The 16,662-nt window shown below is 40.4% G+C and overlaps 4 protein-coding genes across 5 annotated transcripts; 1 reads left to right on the forward strand and 3 right to left on the reverse strand.

The window, feature by feature from the left end:
* The first annotated feature begins 3,254 nt into the window (after positions 1-3,254).
* On the forward strand, positions 3,255-4,076 carry LOC139925395 (gamma-crystallin M2-like). The gene is made up of 3 exons (XM_071916744.1): positions 3,255-3,263; positions 3,460-3,702; positions 3,807-4,076. The coding sequence occupies exons 1-3, from the start codon at positions 3,255-3,257 to the stop codon at positions 4,074-4,076; spliced, it is 522 nt and encodes a 173-aa protein (XP_071772845.1).
* Positions 4,077-4,586: 510 nt separating this feature from the next.
* Positions 4,587-6,329, reverse strand: LOC139925396 (gamma-crystallin M2-like). Its single transcript, XM_071916746.1, has 3 exons — positions 6,306-6,329; positions 5,939-6,181; positions 4,587-4,862 (listed from the first exon to the last, which is right to left on the reverse strand). Exons 1-3 carry the CDS (start codon positions 6,312-6,314, stop codon positions 4,587-4,589), a joined length of 528 nt encoding a protein of 175 aa, XP_071772847.1. The 5' UTR covers positions 6,315-6,329.
* A 1,417-nt stretch (positions 6,330-7,746) lies between these two features.
* LOC139925402 (gamma-crystallin S-1-like) lies at positions 7,747-10,737 on the reverse strand. Of its 2 annotated transcripts, none has more exons than XM_071916756.2 (3): positions 10,729-10,737; positions 10,171-10,413; positions 7,747-8,019 (listed from the first exon to the last, which is right to left on the reverse strand). In XM_071916756.2, exons 1-3 carry the CDS (start codon positions 10,735-10,737, stop codon positions 7,747-7,749), a joined length of 525 nt encoding a protein of 174 aa, XP_071772857.1. The 2 variants fall into 2 exon arrangements, with proteins under 2 accessions (XP_071772857.1, XP_071772856.1); XM_071916755.2 differs by having other exon boundaries at positions 10,156-10,413.
* A 1,162-nt stretch (positions 10,738-11,899) lies between these two features.
* On the reverse strand, positions 11,900-13,789 carry LOC139925403 (gamma-crystallin M2-like). The gene is made up of 3 exons (XM_071916757.1): positions 13,781-13,789; positions 13,063-13,305; positions 11,900-12,175 (listed from the first exon to the last, which is right to left on the reverse strand). Exons 1-3 carry the CDS (start codon positions 13,787-13,789, stop codon positions 11,900-11,902), a joined length of 528 nt encoding a protein of 175 aa, XP_071772858.1.
* Between the last annotated feature and the right edge of the window lie 2,873 nt (positions 13,790-16,662).

Consider the following 16,662-nt stretch of genomic DNA (forward strand, 5'->3'; position numbering starts at 1 on the left):
ACAAAAAGACGTGTGCCTAGTTCAGAGCCATAACCACGCCCCCGGAACATGGAAATCTATAAGGGCAGCATCACCCTCTGTTTCTCAGGTGCAAAAGTCCTGGATATAAATGAGCACATCCCAGGTTTGATTGACTTATACCCAAGTGTGCACGTTGTTATTGTTCATGTTGGCACTAATAGCACCAGGCTCAGACAATCTGAGAACCTACATGACTATTTTGAGGTCATTGTTGAAACAGTTTGGGTCTCGGGAGGCTGTTTCATCTGTCTGGCCCTATCCCGACCTGTGGTCACTGCATTTTGTTGGTGGTTGTTCAGACAGTAAACCTGGTGTTTCATTCCAACTTGGTGCATCTTGATACCCCTGTGAACTTTGCAGTGATCAATGTTAGATCTCTGTCCAATAAGACATTTATCTTACATGACTTTTATTTCTCTAAACTTCTTCTTTCCTCTAGTGGCACCGGAATCGGTAAAATCCTAAAGATACCCAGCCCTAATCACAAAAGACCAAATGCTCAGCTGTCAGAATGTAGTTAGGGATATTTCTCAGACATGATTTCCAAAAATAGTCATAACTCAAGGGTACTGTTCAAGGTTATTGACTATGCTAACATCACCTATTTAACAGAGCGATTATACAGCTGTAAACTATGGTGCCAGCAATGAAATCAACAAGAGCTAAGTATGACACCAATGTATGAATAGTGCAAGCTAGTGCTAACAGCTAATGGGCTAACATTAGTCTGCTACTTTTCCTACCTAGAATTTTGTAGTATGGGTTTGCGAGATAGTTAAAGCTACACTAAGCGATTTTCCGACCACTAGAGGGTGACACACAGCACATTTTGTAAACATACACAGCAGAACTACTGGGCAACGGAAGCCCTTAAAGACAAACCGTGCATAAAGGCTAATGGCTAAAATAAACTTACCTACGGAGAAATATTGCCGGTACCAGTCTTGCTTTGCCAGATTTTTCTCCTGCTGAAGGTTACATGTCCCACAATGACAAGTGAAGAGGTAGGTAACAAGTTTACTAGTTGAAAACGTTTACTCACTCGCTTCATCGATTCTGCCATTACCAGAATTTTTTTCAAGAATGGGAGTGGGAGAGCGGCGCTTTCAAACAGCGAGGGAGGAGACTAGCTAGTTTTAAAGAAAGGAAAAGCTACGACCTGGGCCGAAGAGGTGAAAACAACAACACAGCTGGTCCGCGTGTGTGACTATTTGTTTATATCATTACGTCTCACAGAAATCTCCACAGAGCACACGTTAGTTTCAGGATTGGTTACAGGGTCTGAAATCGCTTATTGCAGGTTTAACAACTCTAATTACCTGCTGCCAACAAATTCTGACACAACACCACATAGAAATGTTGTTTTAAACCTCTTTGCGCATCATCACACAATTGTTCAGATATGTGAGTAATCATGTGTGCAATTCGTTTCCATGAAGTTCATCAGTTAGCCATCAGCCCACGGCCTTTCAAGTGCTAATCGTCTAACCTCTCCTCCATACTCTCCCTGCACAAATTTACGCTATTTAAGAGGCAGCCACGGGATATAAATTTTGACCAATTTGCAAACATATTTGCTTTTATTTGAAAGTTAACATGGGAGAGGACAGTTCTTAAGGTGAATACAAAACAATGATCGCAGTCATATAAAATAATTGTGCCTGGCTCCTATAATCATGGTCACTCGCATCTGGAAACAACTATTCACTTTTGCTTATAACGTTAGGCTACTGAATGGATCTACTCCCATACCACCACAAGTTTTTCAGGTATCTTGTTTCTAGCCTGATTATATATAAATATCCATTATTTGCACACAGCTAGTTCTCCAATGGACCTCCATGATGTTGCCATCCATGGTTGTTGGGAGATTTGTGAGGCAACTGCTAAGACTGTATTGATTTCCAGATGTGCTGCATGATACTTCACTGGTTAGTATGCATGTATGTTTGAACCATTATTGTCGTACCATCTAAAATGTCCATTAAGGGCATGCAACATGTAATGATTGCACCTTTGACAAAAACAGATAAACATTTAGTACCCTGTTCTTTTACACTTTAATGTGTTGTGTATTATTTTGATTGATATTTGATTTTGTAAATGCACAAGCAATTATTTTTCTTCATGTAAATTGTGAGAGAATAAAGCTTGGATTTAAATTAAATATCTCATATGTGTGATAAAAAACTGTTTACATTTGATGCTGTCGCTATTCTTAGTTGAGCAGCTCTACTGGATAAAATCTGTCACATGCAAACTGTATTTAAATAACATTCTAGAGATTAGCCCATAGAGAGTGCCACAAAACGGGGGATTCAAGCCAAACAAAAGCAAAAATGAATGAACTAGTAACTACATAAAAGAACATGTTATGCTGACATAAAGAAATGAATGGTGACTGAACCGTAAATAGTATAAAAGCAGCTGCTGTCACTAAGTGTACAGAAGCAAGGCAGTGGCAGTGGTTGTGTGCAGTTTACAAGATTTCTAAATGTGGCATCATTTTAAATATTCACAGAACTCATACCTTTATAGTGTCCATTTAGAAAGAATTGTATTATTTCAATTATTTCAATATGTCATGTGATTGGTTGATGTATCGAATGGGATAGATAAAGGACATACAATTTGAGGCAAGCGTCTTGCTGACGTAATGGTTTCATGATAAGAATCGCTGTGTTGATAACTGTTGTATCTATATATTGTGGTTTTTGACAGCTTTGACGATACAGTATGTACAGTACCATATTGAACTGGATTTGAGGAAAGCTAAAATGGCCATAACATGTTGAAGGGTCTTTTGTGCACTGCACTGATAGATAAAGATGTATTTAAATTGTGGAAGGCAAAATAAATTTTGACAAACAAATATGATTTTCACTCTTATTAACCATTATGCCAACCTCCACAGTCAATACAATTTAAGACATTACAAATATGCATGTTTGATACAAAATACAAGCTATTATATATTTATAGTTTATTTGTAGTTTATTTCATTTTGTTTCATCATCAACCAAAACAAATTCCAAAGGAAGCCAATGTTCAAAGGAAAACAGCTGATTTGCTTTGTTGACCACACAAACAAAAAATATATTGTTCTGTGAAAAAAGCTGACGAGCCAGCCCAGTCATTGATTTGAATGACAATGCCGCAGGTCATCCATGGGTTATAAAGGCAGCGCGGAGACCACAACTGCTGCTACAGTGTGACGAAGGCTAGCCAACACAATGGGAAAGGTAAGGCTGCTTGTTTTGCTATGCATCTTTTGTGCTTCTGCGTACCTCCACAGATTATTCAACCGAAACCAATGAACAGGGGTCATTTGAGTCCCATTGTCATGTGGTAAAATCTGCATATTCTCCTTAATTTGGGCTAACTGCTTGAAAATACCTACAATCCCCCCCAAAAATCCCTCGATTGATCTGTTTCCAGATCATCTTCTACGAGGACAGGAACTTCCAGGGTCGCTCTTATGAGTGCAGTGGTGAATGCTCTGACCTGCATTCCCACTTCAGCCGCTGTAACTCCATCAGGGTGGACAGTGGTAGCTGGATGGTGTATGAGAGACCCAATTACATGGGCTACCAGTACTTCCTGAGGAGGGGTGACTATCCAGACTACCAGCGCTGGATGGGATTCAATGATTGCGTGCGATCCTGCCGCATGATCCCTACGGTAAGCTTCAGTCAGTTGGTTTGGGACCGCATCATCATAAGATGTGCTTCTCTGATGATCCTTCACTGGTCCAGAACTTTATAAACACTTTATTTTCTCTGCAGCACCAAGGGTCTCACAGAATGATGATCTACGAGCGCGCAGAGTTCGGAGGTCAGATGATGGAGCTGTCCGATGACTGCCCTTCCCTCTTCGAGCGCTTCCATTACAACGACATCTACTCCTGCAACGTGATGGATGGCCACTGGATCTTCTATGAACATCTCCATTACAGGGGACGCCAGTACCTGATGCGCCCTGGCCAATATAGGAGATTTAACGAGTGGGGAAGCACGAGCGCTAGGGTGGGTTCTATCAGACGCATCACTATGTGAGACGAGTTCATGTCCAAACAGTGTTTTTGTTAGGTACTGTCAATAAATCCATCCAAATACCACGGTTCTGTGGACTGCATTTTTTTGTTTTTGGTTTATCTGGAGGCTCTTTGAAAGCATTTAATTCAAAGAAAAATATTTTATATTACCAGTTGGGTTGTTTCATAGGGTGCAAAGTTTGCTTAGTTGGCGGTTAATTTGTCATGAATTGCCTTTCAAAGTGCAGACAGCAACACACAAGGGATTAGACCGATGTAACAAAAGGAAAGGTCCAGACAATTCTTGTGATCCACACTTGTTGTTTCATGAGTGGATCGCACATTAAATCTGACCTCTTGGTGTATATAATCAAATGTTAGGGGAAAGGAACTTCAACATACAACAGCAAGTAAAATTTAAAAACACATGATAGACACACATCCCATGTTCATGTCTTTTGGATACAAACACACACAGTTTAAACCCAGCAGTTTATTGAGAACAGACAGAAGGAAGGAGGTATGAAGACTTCTAGTTGAAGTCAGTGATTCGCCTGAATGAGCCGACCCTTGGACTCAGACCTCCCCAGTCGCTGTATCTTCGGTACTCGCCGGGTCTCAGGTAGTATGTTCTTCCCCTGTAGTTGGGCTGGTCGTACAACAGCCAGTGGCCATCGACCACATTGCATGAGTTAATGTCAGTCATGCGGAAGCGGTCCTGGACGTTCGGACAATCATCGCTCACCTCCTGCATTTGGCCGCCCATGTCTGGACGCTCGTACAGCCTCATTTTGTAGGCGCCGCGGTACTACAAGAAGATAAGAACATCATTTACATGAGTCAAATAGTATTTGTTTTAGCTCACTAAGGTACCAGATGGGTTGGGTTTGTCACATGATACAAGTGAATGAGTTCCACAAAGTTTAGACAATCACAGAAAAGTATTTGAAATTCATTTTAGCATGCTTTTTGGTCATTGTCAACCCAACACTCACTGAATAGTCCTTATGTGGTAAAACCCCACCTATCTAATACTCTATGCAGGTTAAAGCAAACACCAAGAATGATCTGCATATGCTATTTCACTCAGTTCTGGATGATAATGGTCTTTGATTTGGGGGATTTCTATCCAACACCGATCATTTCTTTATTGCACATGTAGAGGGTTCAAGAAAGGTTCTTGGAACTAGTCTTATGGCAAGGTTCATTTTCTTGGGACATGTCATTGTTCATGTCATTTGTTTTATCATTTCATCTTTCATCCTTTTTTTCAATAACGGTCAGACATATTTTCCTGGATCAGTCAAAGACGACATAGCTGTTATTGCATTATTGTATTTGAGGGACCTAACTGAAAACATAAAACATTGTTTTTCACAATCTTGGTTCTTTAAGTATATTATGAAAGATGTCCATTGAAGAACTTTTTAGTTCAGGCTTCTTTTATATTCTGCATATACTAATGATATTTTATTGTCATAAGGGTTCCACTATTTCCTACTGTATACATAGATATTTTTTTATATTTTATAAAAAAATATATATATATTTATACACACATATGCATTCCCATATTTATATATACTTACATAGATTTATATTTACTTAATAATACTGCACAGATTTCACATCTATTTGCTGCATTGTATTTCCTCTGGACATATTTCAAAATATATTTTTTTATTGTTTTATTGTTTTTAATATTCTTATTGTCTCTATTGTTTTTATTGCCTACTTTATTTTCTATTTGCATTCTTATATCATAGTTTACTTTTTCCTATTACTTTTGCTGCTGCTCCAACGACCCAGTTTCCCCACATGGATCAATATAGTTTCATCTCATCTTAACTCATGGTGGTGAAACCACAGCTGACTGAGGCTTACCATAGGAATCATACGGCAAGACCGGATGCAGTCGTTGATGCCGATCATGCGCTGGTTGTCTGAGTACTCCCCTCTCCGGAGGAAGTACTGGTGGCCCTGATAGTTGGGTCTCTCATACACCACGAAGCAGCCGCTCTCCACCCGGATGGAGTTGCAGCGGTTGAAGTAGGAGTGCAGGTCGGCACAGTCGCTCATGCACTCATGGTGCCGACCCTGGAAGTTCCTGTCCTCGTAGAAGATGATCTGCAAATGTTTTTCAAACCATCGTTTCTTAACTTTCAACTCCCACTACGTTAAAAGCTTATCATGGCTTTCGTTCTGCATGTTTTAATTTTGTATTTTTAATAGTAATATGTAACAAGCTTACCTTTCCCATTGTTATATTAGTGGGGCCCAGATAGACACTCAATAGATGCTCTCTGTGCTGCTGTCCTTTTATAAAAAAAAGCAGCTGTGTGATTGCACAGCATAAAGTATTGTCATTCAAATCGGTTTTATCTACAGATAAGGACACAAATCTGGTTATGTATAGCTATGCTTCACAGTGTGATTAGTTATTGTTCTTGTCCAGTTTTCACATGTTCATCACTATTGATCAAAACACCACTGTACACTAGCGCCCGAGGGGTCACTGCTTACAGCATCAGCAAAACAACAGACGTTATTTGTGTCCTTTTCATTCACAAAAGATTTCTATAAAGCTATATGCCTTTATGCACGTTTATCCATATTTTCCACAATGTAATTAGTTAAGCGATGGATTCAATTCCTTGTTCTGGCTTGTTGAATTGCAGTTCAATGATATATCATTTTGGCCTCTAAAGAAGGCATTTTCTTCCTTTTGTTCACCAAAACTTTGAATGCATCATGTTGCTTTTAATTCATGGTGTCATTGCTAATAATAATAAAATTATCAAAATGCATTGACATATTTGTTTTTTGTTTTTATGTTTTTTGAAAACAGCAGCATAGCTGGCCTGCGTGTGTGGATATTGGTTCATATCTGTCTCAATTAAATCTCCACATAGCACACATTAGTTTCAGGATTGGTTTTTAAAGTCTGATATCGCTTATTGCAAGTTTAAGAGTGAAATCCAAAAGTGTCTCCTAAACAGCAGTAAGTGAGTTCTTCACCACCTCTATCCCCACCAGACATTCATGCTGCGTTCCAGAGATGTCGGAAAATTGGTCATTCTGACTTCCTACCATGGAATGGAGAGACCCTTCAAGTTGGAATTCCAAGGAGGAAACTCCAAACTCCAATGAGGAAAAGGTTTCAGAGATGAGGTTATCTGACGTTAACACAGACATTACTTTTGACATGTTTACACGTTTCAAAATATACTTCAGCTCGATTTTCATCATTGCATGACTGTCAATCTTTCAAAAAGCCCTGTGTGGTAAACGGTCAAACATATAAAATTGAAATGTAAAGTTGCACTTACAATTGTTAATGTTCTATGTTAACAACTAGCTACCTAATGTTGCTAGCTGACATAACATCAGCTGTTGCATGGAAAAAGTATTGATAACGCTTTATTTCCTGGGACCACAATTTCCTAATAGTTTCCTAGAAAGGAACTGTTGATTAGGTACATTTTTAGGAAATTCAGTTACCAAAGTATTTTACGTTGGGCAAAGAATATCTTGTGGGTGTCAATATGGACATAGGAAGTTGTGTTATAAGTAAGGGAATGGATAAGGTAAGAAGTGGAGAACAAGGCAGCAGAGAGATACGAGGGACTGATACCATTTTATTCAATGTGTGAAAAAAGGCATACAGTAGACACTTGATGAGGACCTCCTCTTCAGAGGTCCATGAGGCGTTGTATGGAGCCGATCCTGGAGCTCATCCCTCCCCAGTCGCCGAACCTGCGGTACTCTCCGGGCCTCAGGTAGTACATCCTGCCTCTGTAGTTGGGCTGCTCATACATTAGCCAGTGGCCGTCCATCACGTTACAAGAGTTGATGTCAGACATGTGGAAGCGGTCCATGATGTTGGGACAGTCGTCGCTCAGCTCCATCATCTGGCCTGCCATGTCATAGCGGTCATAAAACCGCATCCTGAAGTTTCCACGGTGCTGGGGGGGGGGGGGGGGGGGGGGCATCCAACACACAAAAACATGAATAGACTGTTGTTTCACTGTGGTGTAGCCTAGTTGCTTGTGACCTCGTCTGTACTCTTCCATTGTTGACGTATTTGTTGCTTTCTCTCTTTTTTTGTGTTTAACCAATAACTTTAATTCTGGCATATCATATCATAAACATGACATACTGTAGGATTGTAAAACCATTTTTTATTTTTTTTTAATCAATTTTAATAGCATTTCACTGCACTGGGTGGAAACTGTACCCCTAAAGTAAATTTTTCAATAACTGAGAGAAGCCATCCTATTTTCGGATTGACAACTATTCAATTTTTAAATGATGTAATGGTTTTTGAATGGGTTTCACGGGCTCTAGAGTCATGACGCTCACTCAGCACATGGGTCGGCACATTAACGACCATGTAAGCCTCTTATTCAAGTAAAACCTTGCCAGACTGTTTAAAGAGTCTGGGGACTTTCTTTGATGCTGTCTATAGCAATAACGAACGTTACAGTTGTTTCAATTTGTAAAAGTTTATGTAGACTGTGTGGGCACAACTTGAAAATGAATGGCACTTTACAACGTAAAAAATCTTTTTAAAAGTGAGGATGGCTGCATCTACTGCTCACTTCCAAGTGCTTAGCAACTAAATTATGCTGCCTACCCTCGCTGGAGTGACATATCTGGCAACCAATAAAACTTAACACTCAAATACTGAGCGCATTCTGATTGGAGCACATTGTTAAGCTCTGTCTCAGGTTTCCAGAACGTCACTTTCCAGCTACAGCTGGATGGGAGGTCTAATTCACTAGGCTAAATAAAACCTACTCAAAACGCAAACGTCTGTCTGCGTTCGTCTGTCAAACTACTTAATCTGAGTTGCAGTAGGCTTCTCTCAAAATGATGGATGAAACCTCTTTATGCAAATGATTTTGCCACTTTAACTCTAAAATCATTTGCATAACATTTGCCAAACCCAAGTTTAACCAGAGCCACTGTCGGGTCCTAACAGCTCTTTATAAAAAAAAAAAAGAAATAGTTGCACAGACACCCTTACATTTGCTGTGACATTTATTTTATGTACTGACATTTCAGCAATAACGGTTTCATTAGGGTGCTTGACGGACAGTGACACGCAGGAGGAGATCAAGTCCAACCCCTTAGGTTTACAGTGCATGCAGGTTCAGTGTCAACCCAAACAAGCAAAACATTTTAACAATATGATATTATGGCATAATAAAGATTAAGATTAAAACAAATGTGAAATGATTTCGAAAAGACATTTAAGTCCTGATTTCACAAAATGATCAGATTATCACAAAACACAGCTATGGATGACTTTCAACTTTCATTAGGCTGCTATATTTACACAAGCTTTCAATGTTGGTGCAGGATGTCCTATCCACCTCTATTCAATGTCCAAATGTTTGCTGGGTGAGTAACGGTGAATCTAAGGGGTGCACAACTTTTCTTTTTTGTTTTCCCATGGCTCAGCAAACATGCTGCAAATATAGCACCAAAATAACTGTTGAGACATCCATACATACACTGCTCGTCAAAAGTTTGGGGACACCTGATTGTACTATGATTTTCATTATCTTAAAGCCATTTTCATCTAAAGGCTTAAGCTTAAATGCTTGAAATGTGTTTCTTAGACAAATATAAATAGTGAAGTTGATGCCTATGTATTTCTTTCCAAAGCCTTTGTCTTTCCATCAAGGCAAAGAGCGGCTACTTTAAAGAATGTAAAATATAAGATAGTTTTGATTTGTTTAACACTTTTTTGGTCGCTGCATAATTCCATTTTTGTGTTATTTCATAGTTCTGATGTCTTTACTATTATTCTAAAATGTGGAAAATAGTAAAAATAAAGAAAAATGTGGTGTCCCCAAACTTTTGACGGGAAGTGTACAAGCAGTTTTGTGAAATTTGGACCTAATTAACTCTCTGATATCAGTTCAAAACAGTTTCCAAAGCTGTTTAAATATACACAGTAAACCTCACAGTAAACCTCATGTAAACCTAAGGGGTTGGCCATGGGCACCTCCTACATGTCACTGTCCGCCAAATGCACGCTGGGAGTTAATACTGCACCTCTTCGGGTGTGCGTGCTACTATTTATTGATAACCTGACAGCTCTTTACCATGGGGATCATGCGACAGGACCTGACGCAGTCGCTCATGCCCATCATGCGCTGGTAGTCGGAGTAGTCACCCCTCCTCAGGAAGTGCTGGTGGCCCATGTAGTTGGAGCGGTCGTAGATCATAAACATGCCACTCTCCACCCTGATCGAATGGCAGCGGTTGAAGTAGGAATGCAGGTCAGCGCAGTCACTCATGCACTCATGGTGACGGCCGCTGAAGTTCCCTTCCTCATAGAAGATGATCTGAGGAGAGAGAATAAAATAGGACAGTATACATCATCCATAAAGGCCATTCTGGTACTAAAACATGAAGGATCACATCTAGGTAAAGTACTATTTGTGACAAATTCTTGAGGTTTGCCACCACATCAGGACAATTCAGATAGTGTCAGGCTAGTTGTCAGTCCCAGAAAACATACTAAATTGACTTTCAAATACTTTCTTGTCATTATCTAAACTTTATTGCCCATCTGGCACCTGAGTAAGCGACTACAAACCATGAAATGTATTTGCACATCTTATTTGTCCCATTTAGAATACAAAACACATACTGTATACCTTGCCCATATTTGCTGTAAGTGAGCCTCTTTCTGTGCTTCCACTGCATCGATGAAATACCTTTTATATGTGGGAGCTTTGGAAAGGTGTGATGCTAACTGTTGTCATTCAAATAGGCAGGTAGGTGAGTCAGCAGAGTGCTCACCGGTATTTTCTCCTCTGTCGTCTGTTCGGATGGTTTTACAACAGTAGCTTATGACAGTGAAGAGTGATAACCACAAGAGTCTGGAGATCAAAGTGTTACAAAACCCTCATTGGAGTACAATTTAGCTAAAATGCTAAGCCTGTTATTTATGGGCGATACTATGGCAAAATGAAACTTGTGTCATATGGTTCATAGTATTTATGTAGGTAAAAACTATAAGATCAGAGGAACATTAAGAATATAATTTTATTTAAACCTGTGCTGTAATCAGTACTTATACATGCCATTTCATTTGCCTATCTTGTCAATTCGATCAATTGATTTGATTGACTCCCAAATCATAGCTGGAATTTGCCATGGCAAATCTTATGCTGAATTAGACAAATATATTACTTAGATATGTGTCTATTCATTTGAAATATAATGGACAAGTCATCTAGCCAACAAGATCTCTTGTAGGTGTCAAAGGGGGAAGTTTCTACCATGGGTTATGTAAAGGGGATCAGTACGAATGTGTTCATCCTCACAGTTTTCCTCTGCAGACAAAGGTCTTTTTCTCCTCTCCAGCAAAGCATTGTGTATGAGCTTTTCAGGTTGGGCGCTCTGCCAGCGAGGCATGTTGAGCCTCTATTGACCTGATTGGACCCACTGAATCTGTGCCGAAGGAGCCAGCATCTCCACTAAATCAGAATGATCACTAGACATTTGACTTGGTAGTGTGGATCCTAACAGGATTAGTGTTAAGGCACTTTTTTGGCCAAGATGAACAATGCTCCCAGCACCAGGCAACAAAGTGAGACACAGTGTAAAAACAACCTGAGGCAATGCTTAGGCGTTACTGGCCATAACAGTTGCCTAGTGTATCGCTGCTTCTGAACAACATTGCTCAAACATGACTCATCTCTTGCGATGCAGACAACAACTCATCACCTCAAAGATCTGAATCAATGGAAAGAAACCAATGACAACAGGGACCGTTTGAAGCATTGTTTTATTTACTAGCAAGCTGAGAGGTTGATCGGTTCTTTAAAAGTCCGTGATCCGGCGGAAGGAGCCGGTCGTGGCGCAGGTCGCTCCCCAGTCGCTAAACTTTCTGTACTCGCCGGGCCTCATGAAGTACTGGCGCCCCCTGTAGTTGGGGTGTTCGTACAGGGTCCAGTAGCCTTCCATGACATTGCAGGAGTAGATGTCGCGGCTGCGGAAACGCTCCTGGACCGACTCACAGTCGTCGTTAAACTCCATCATTTGGCCCTGGAAGTCAGGCCGCTCGTAGATTCTCATACGGTAAGGCCCTCCGCTGGTCTGCTGGGACAGTGGCAAAATACAGGTTAACACAGGTCAACTGTCAGAGAGACTGCCTGAACCATCAGCAGCAACAGTAAGTCTAAAAGGAGACAAATTTAGTAGATGACTAAGTCAAATAATAGCAGACTAAATACAACAGGATTCACATTGATGTTTTTGAGAAAGGTGTGTCTAGAGATAAATGGTTTGGTGTGAAAGGGACGTCAATTTTAGCTGAAAATGAGCATTACATATCATTGATTTGTAATTGTAAGCAAAATTAAAATAAATTGGAAAATCCAAAAAAAACATTACATTTGTTGCAAGAAGGACATAAGTACACTTAACAGTTATTTATAAAATATCCATTTTCTGAATCTTGATGTGTGTGAAAGTATGAATGGTTCCTATGTTGGTTTTTTTATATAAAAAAAACTCTGCTCTGCTTTAAAATAAGGAAAATGTCACTTTTGCTTTAAACCCTGGAGATCATATTGCATGATTTACCCAGATCTCTCAGCATTAAGCATGCTCTTTCATGCACTTTGGAAATGTTCTCTGTCTTTTGAGTGTTCAGATTGTTTCTTGTTCTGTTATCTTTTTCTTTAAACTCTGTGGAATGCTTTGGAATAAAGTGTTTTGTGTTTAAGGCACTTTATAAATAAAGTTACAAAAGGACTAAACTATCCAAACAACTATACAAGATAATCTTTTAAATCAGTTGCAAATGCATGTTTTTTTTGTTTATTTCTAGTTTATTCATTTAGAATTTCTTATACTCTTGGATGAATGGACCTCAGTTGAAGCAAGGCAGTGTGTCAGTGTGCCAGTGCCAAAACAAATGAGTCTGTGAACCTTGAACACACTGTGCAGTAAATCCCTCTTCCTACCTCCCAGATACTCACGTAAGAAAAGGTCCGGCAGGAGCGGATGGTATCATTGTAGCCCATCCAGCGCTGGTACTCTGGATATTCTCCTCGGGTCAGGACATACTGGTAGCCGGTGTAATTGGGTCTCTCATACAGCACCCAGCAGCCACTCTCCACCCGGATGGAGTTACAGCGGCTGAAATGGGGATGCATGTCTGCGCAGTCAGAGTCGCACTCATAGGAGCGACCCTGGAAGTTCTTGTCCTCATAGAAGATGATCTACAGTCAAAAGGCAGAGGGATTAAACATATATCAACACCACTGCTACCTCCTGGACTGTAACTCAAGCATGGGAAAACAGCAGACATGCAAATATCAAACCCGATACATATGTACGTATTGGGTTTGATAATATAAATGAATGCATTATTTCCATCCAGGTTAAGTCATGCTGTATATTGAGCAGTATGTCACTCAAAAGCCTATTTTGAATTTTAGTGTAGTTTTTGAATTACTACTTTTCAATGTAGCAAATGTATTTGAAATAATGCTGTGCAATATTCAATGCATCTGAATGGTTACTCTGCCACATAGCAATTTTCTAATACATTTTGATTATAGCCATGAGAGAGTGTTTTTTTAGAAACTCATAAACTGTCTAAAACATGAAATTATTAAAAGTCACTGTAAATAGTAGAAAGATATATAATGGGTATATTAACATTTCCAAATAAGTTATTTATTTGTACTTTACCTTACTCATCCTGCACAGACAGCTGAAGCAATTCTCCTCACTGTAGCAGAGACATGCGGCAGTTTTATAAACCACAATCAAAGGTCATTGGATTAGATGTTTTGTTATTTTAATGAGCGGGGATTTGACGCTTTTGCCACCCTGCCAAGAACTTGATCCCATCCATACAGATAAAAACCCTGAATCATCAATGCAAATGGCCTAGCCTGGCACATTATTGACTCTCCTCTCTTTTTATACCATAGGTTGCCCACCAAAAGTAATCCACAGTGTAGTGGATGCATGTTTAGGGTTGGAATGCTTCAGATAATAACAATCATCACTCTTTGCAGCCACTTGAAATGAGTGCTAGATTGTAGGCCAGGCAGGTATACTGGGTTCACTGTAAACCATGGTAGAGAATGGTAATGGTATTACGGTCAATTTCTATTACCCTGACCAACTGTACCAACTTTGTCTGGTAACAACAAAACAGTCTTCAGTGCTCAGTGTACACACTAGTTCAAATTTGAATATATTTATGTGCAATTTTAAATACACTATGTTCAATAAAATTGAAAAGGTGTTTTTGTAATGCAAAAGGGTTAGGTGAAGATTTGATTTGATTTAACTAAGCATTTTTTCCAACCATAATAAAGATAGTTATTAAATAGTTTACTAATATAATTATACCATCAAAATGTACAACATCTTCACTATGAACTCCAGTGAGTGCTCACCATATGGCAAACAACAAATGACAAAACAAATGGCAAACAAATAAAAACAAACAAAAAATATTTTTTTTTTTGGAGTAGGATTACATTATTATTATTATTATTATTCTTTTATTTGCTTGAAAAGACCCTATTTTCATGTAACTTTCAGGAGCCTCATACTATCAAGAAGATTCTTTTCAGCTTTTAAGTGGGTAAACTATATTGAACAAACAAAAAAAGATGTAAACTATGTTTAGATGTTTTTACTCCACTACATCCTTGCTCAGTTTTAAAGGTGCATTAAGGAAAGGAGGTTGACAGGGTTGTTGATCAATACCGAACGATTCAACCATTACTTGGCCAGGTGCTGAGATTTCTGGCTTTCAAAACTCACTTTCTGGCTGGCACTTTGGAGTTTCAAGACACTCACAATTAGGGATGTCCTGATCATTTTTTTTTGGTACTACTGGCTGCAGCCTACACTAGCAATACTTCTTGTAAGAGATGAAAGGAGAATGACAGATGAGTTAAATTGAGGATAAATTGATGAAATTAACAATAAATGTGAATGGTGCTATGTGTAGCTTTTTAACATCAATAAATGATTGCCACGTTAATTTTGAGACATTCTGAGAATCCTGTTTCTCCACTGTGTCCCCAGTCAAGGGTGTAAGTAACAAACTACTACTACTAATTACTCTGGTTATTGTAACTGAGTAGCTTTTTTGTGTACTTGTACTCATTACCACATTACACAGACATTAGTGTAATCCCTTCATCCATCCATTTTCTAGCTGCTTATCCGGGTCAGGGTCGTGGTGGCAGCAGAGCGAGCAGAATATCCCAGATGTCCTTTTCCCCAGCAACTTCCTCCCAGCATCTCCTGGGGGATCCCCAAGTGCTCCAGGCTGGGTTTACCCCGAGGTCTCCTCCCAGTCGGCCGTGCCTGGAACACCTCCAAAGGGAGGCACCCGGGGGTCATCCTTAGATGCTTGAACCACCTCAACTGGCTCCTTTCAGTGTGGAGGAGCAGCAGCTCGATACCAAGGTCCTCTCAGAATTACTCCCCCTGTCACGCAGAATGAGACCACCCTGTGGAGGAACCTCATCTCTGCCGTTTGAATGAGATTGCATCTCCGCAATCCCATGATCAGAAGGACGGCATCATGTACAAACAGCAGAGATTCCATCGTAATGTCGCTGAATTGGATACTCTCCAAACCTTGGCTTTGGCTTGATATTGTGTCCATGAATAGACGAGAGGAGACAAGGCACACCCTTGAAGGAGTCTGATGCCCACCTTGAACGTGCTTGACTTAATGCCAGGAATCACACAGCAGTGTGATTCCACGATAGTTGGTACACATTCGGTACCCTTTTTTGAAAATGGGGACCGTAGGAAGATCACCGCACACTCGACTACTATCTATTGCTAAGGTGCTAGAGGTCAAAAAAGATGACAAAACTTCTGCACACGTAGGTCCATGCGAGTTTCTTTATTAAACGAAGCTTTCGGTCAAGTAGGCCTTCATCCTACCTTGTATGCCCTGAAGAAGCCAATCCAAAGGCACTGTTCCCCAAATCCATGCAATATTGAAAATACATTGAAAGAGACTGATCCTCAGAATATTCCAGCTCTGCCTCCTGTCTGCAGGACGTGTCTATCGGGTTAAGGCGTTCCTCAAAGTGCTCCTTCCACCTTCTCACAATATCCCCGCTCGAGGCCAGCATTTCCTTGCCCCTGCTGAGAACAGCCTCAGTGATGTCCTGCCTTCCCCTCCTGAGTTGCCGAATGGTTTTTCAGATCCTCTTTGAGGCTGTCCAAAAGTCATCCTCCATAGCCTCTCCAAACTTCTCCCACACCTGGGCTTTTGCTTCTGCAACTACCGCAGCTGCAGCCTTTCTAGTCTGTCTGCTGGAGTCACCCATGCCAACAGGCCTGGAAGGCCTCGTTCTTCAAGATTGACAACCTCCCTCACCACTGGGGTCACCAGTGGGTCCTTGGGTTGCTGCCATGACAGCAGACAGCAGCCTCCCTTCCTCCTTCCAGCCCCTAGTTTTCAGATACCCTCAGTAGAAGGAACTCAGCGACTTCCCCCCGTGCCTCACCAGGCAGCCCCTTACAACACACAGCAGAAAACCCAGCACTTCCCTGATGAACCCCTTAGCGAGGTCAGCCCAGTC

The sequence above is a fragment of the Centroberyx gerrardi genome, chromosome 21, assembly GCF_048128805.1.
Source record: "Centroberyx gerrardi isolate f3 chromosome 21, fCenGer3.hap1.cur.20231027, whole genome shotgun sequence".
In the NCBI taxonomy this organism is placed as follows: Eukaryota; Metazoa; Chordata; class Actinopteri; order Beryciformes; family Berycidae; genus Centroberyx; species Centroberyx gerrardi.

What these genes read in the sequence shown, in the direction of transcription:
- LOC139925395 (XM_071916744.1), top strand. An exon ending in CCTGCCGCATGATCCCTACG is followed by an intron (nt 3,703 to 3,806) that starts GTAAGCTTCAGT and finishes TTTTCTCTGCAG; the next exon opens with CACCAAGGGTCTCACAGAAT.
- LOC139925396 (XM_071916746.1), bottom strand. An exon ending in CTTGCCGTATGATTCCTATG is followed by an intron (nt 4,863 to 5,938) that starts GTAAGCCTCAGT and finishes ATCTTCTTGTAG; the next exon opens with TACCGCGGCGCCTACAAAAT.
- LOC139925402 (XM_071916755.2), bottom strand. An exon ending in CCATGGTAAAGAGCTGTCAG is followed by an intron (nt 8,020 to 10,155) that starts GTTATCAATAAA and finishes CCCCCCCCCCAG; the next exon opens with CACCGTGGAAACTTCAGGAT.
- LOC139925403 (XM_071916757.1), bottom strand. An exon ending in CCTGCCGGACCTTTTCTTAC is followed by an intron (nt 12,176 to 13,062) that starts GTGAGTATCTGG and finishes CTGTCCCAGCAG; the next exon opens with ACCAGCGGAGGGCCTTACCG.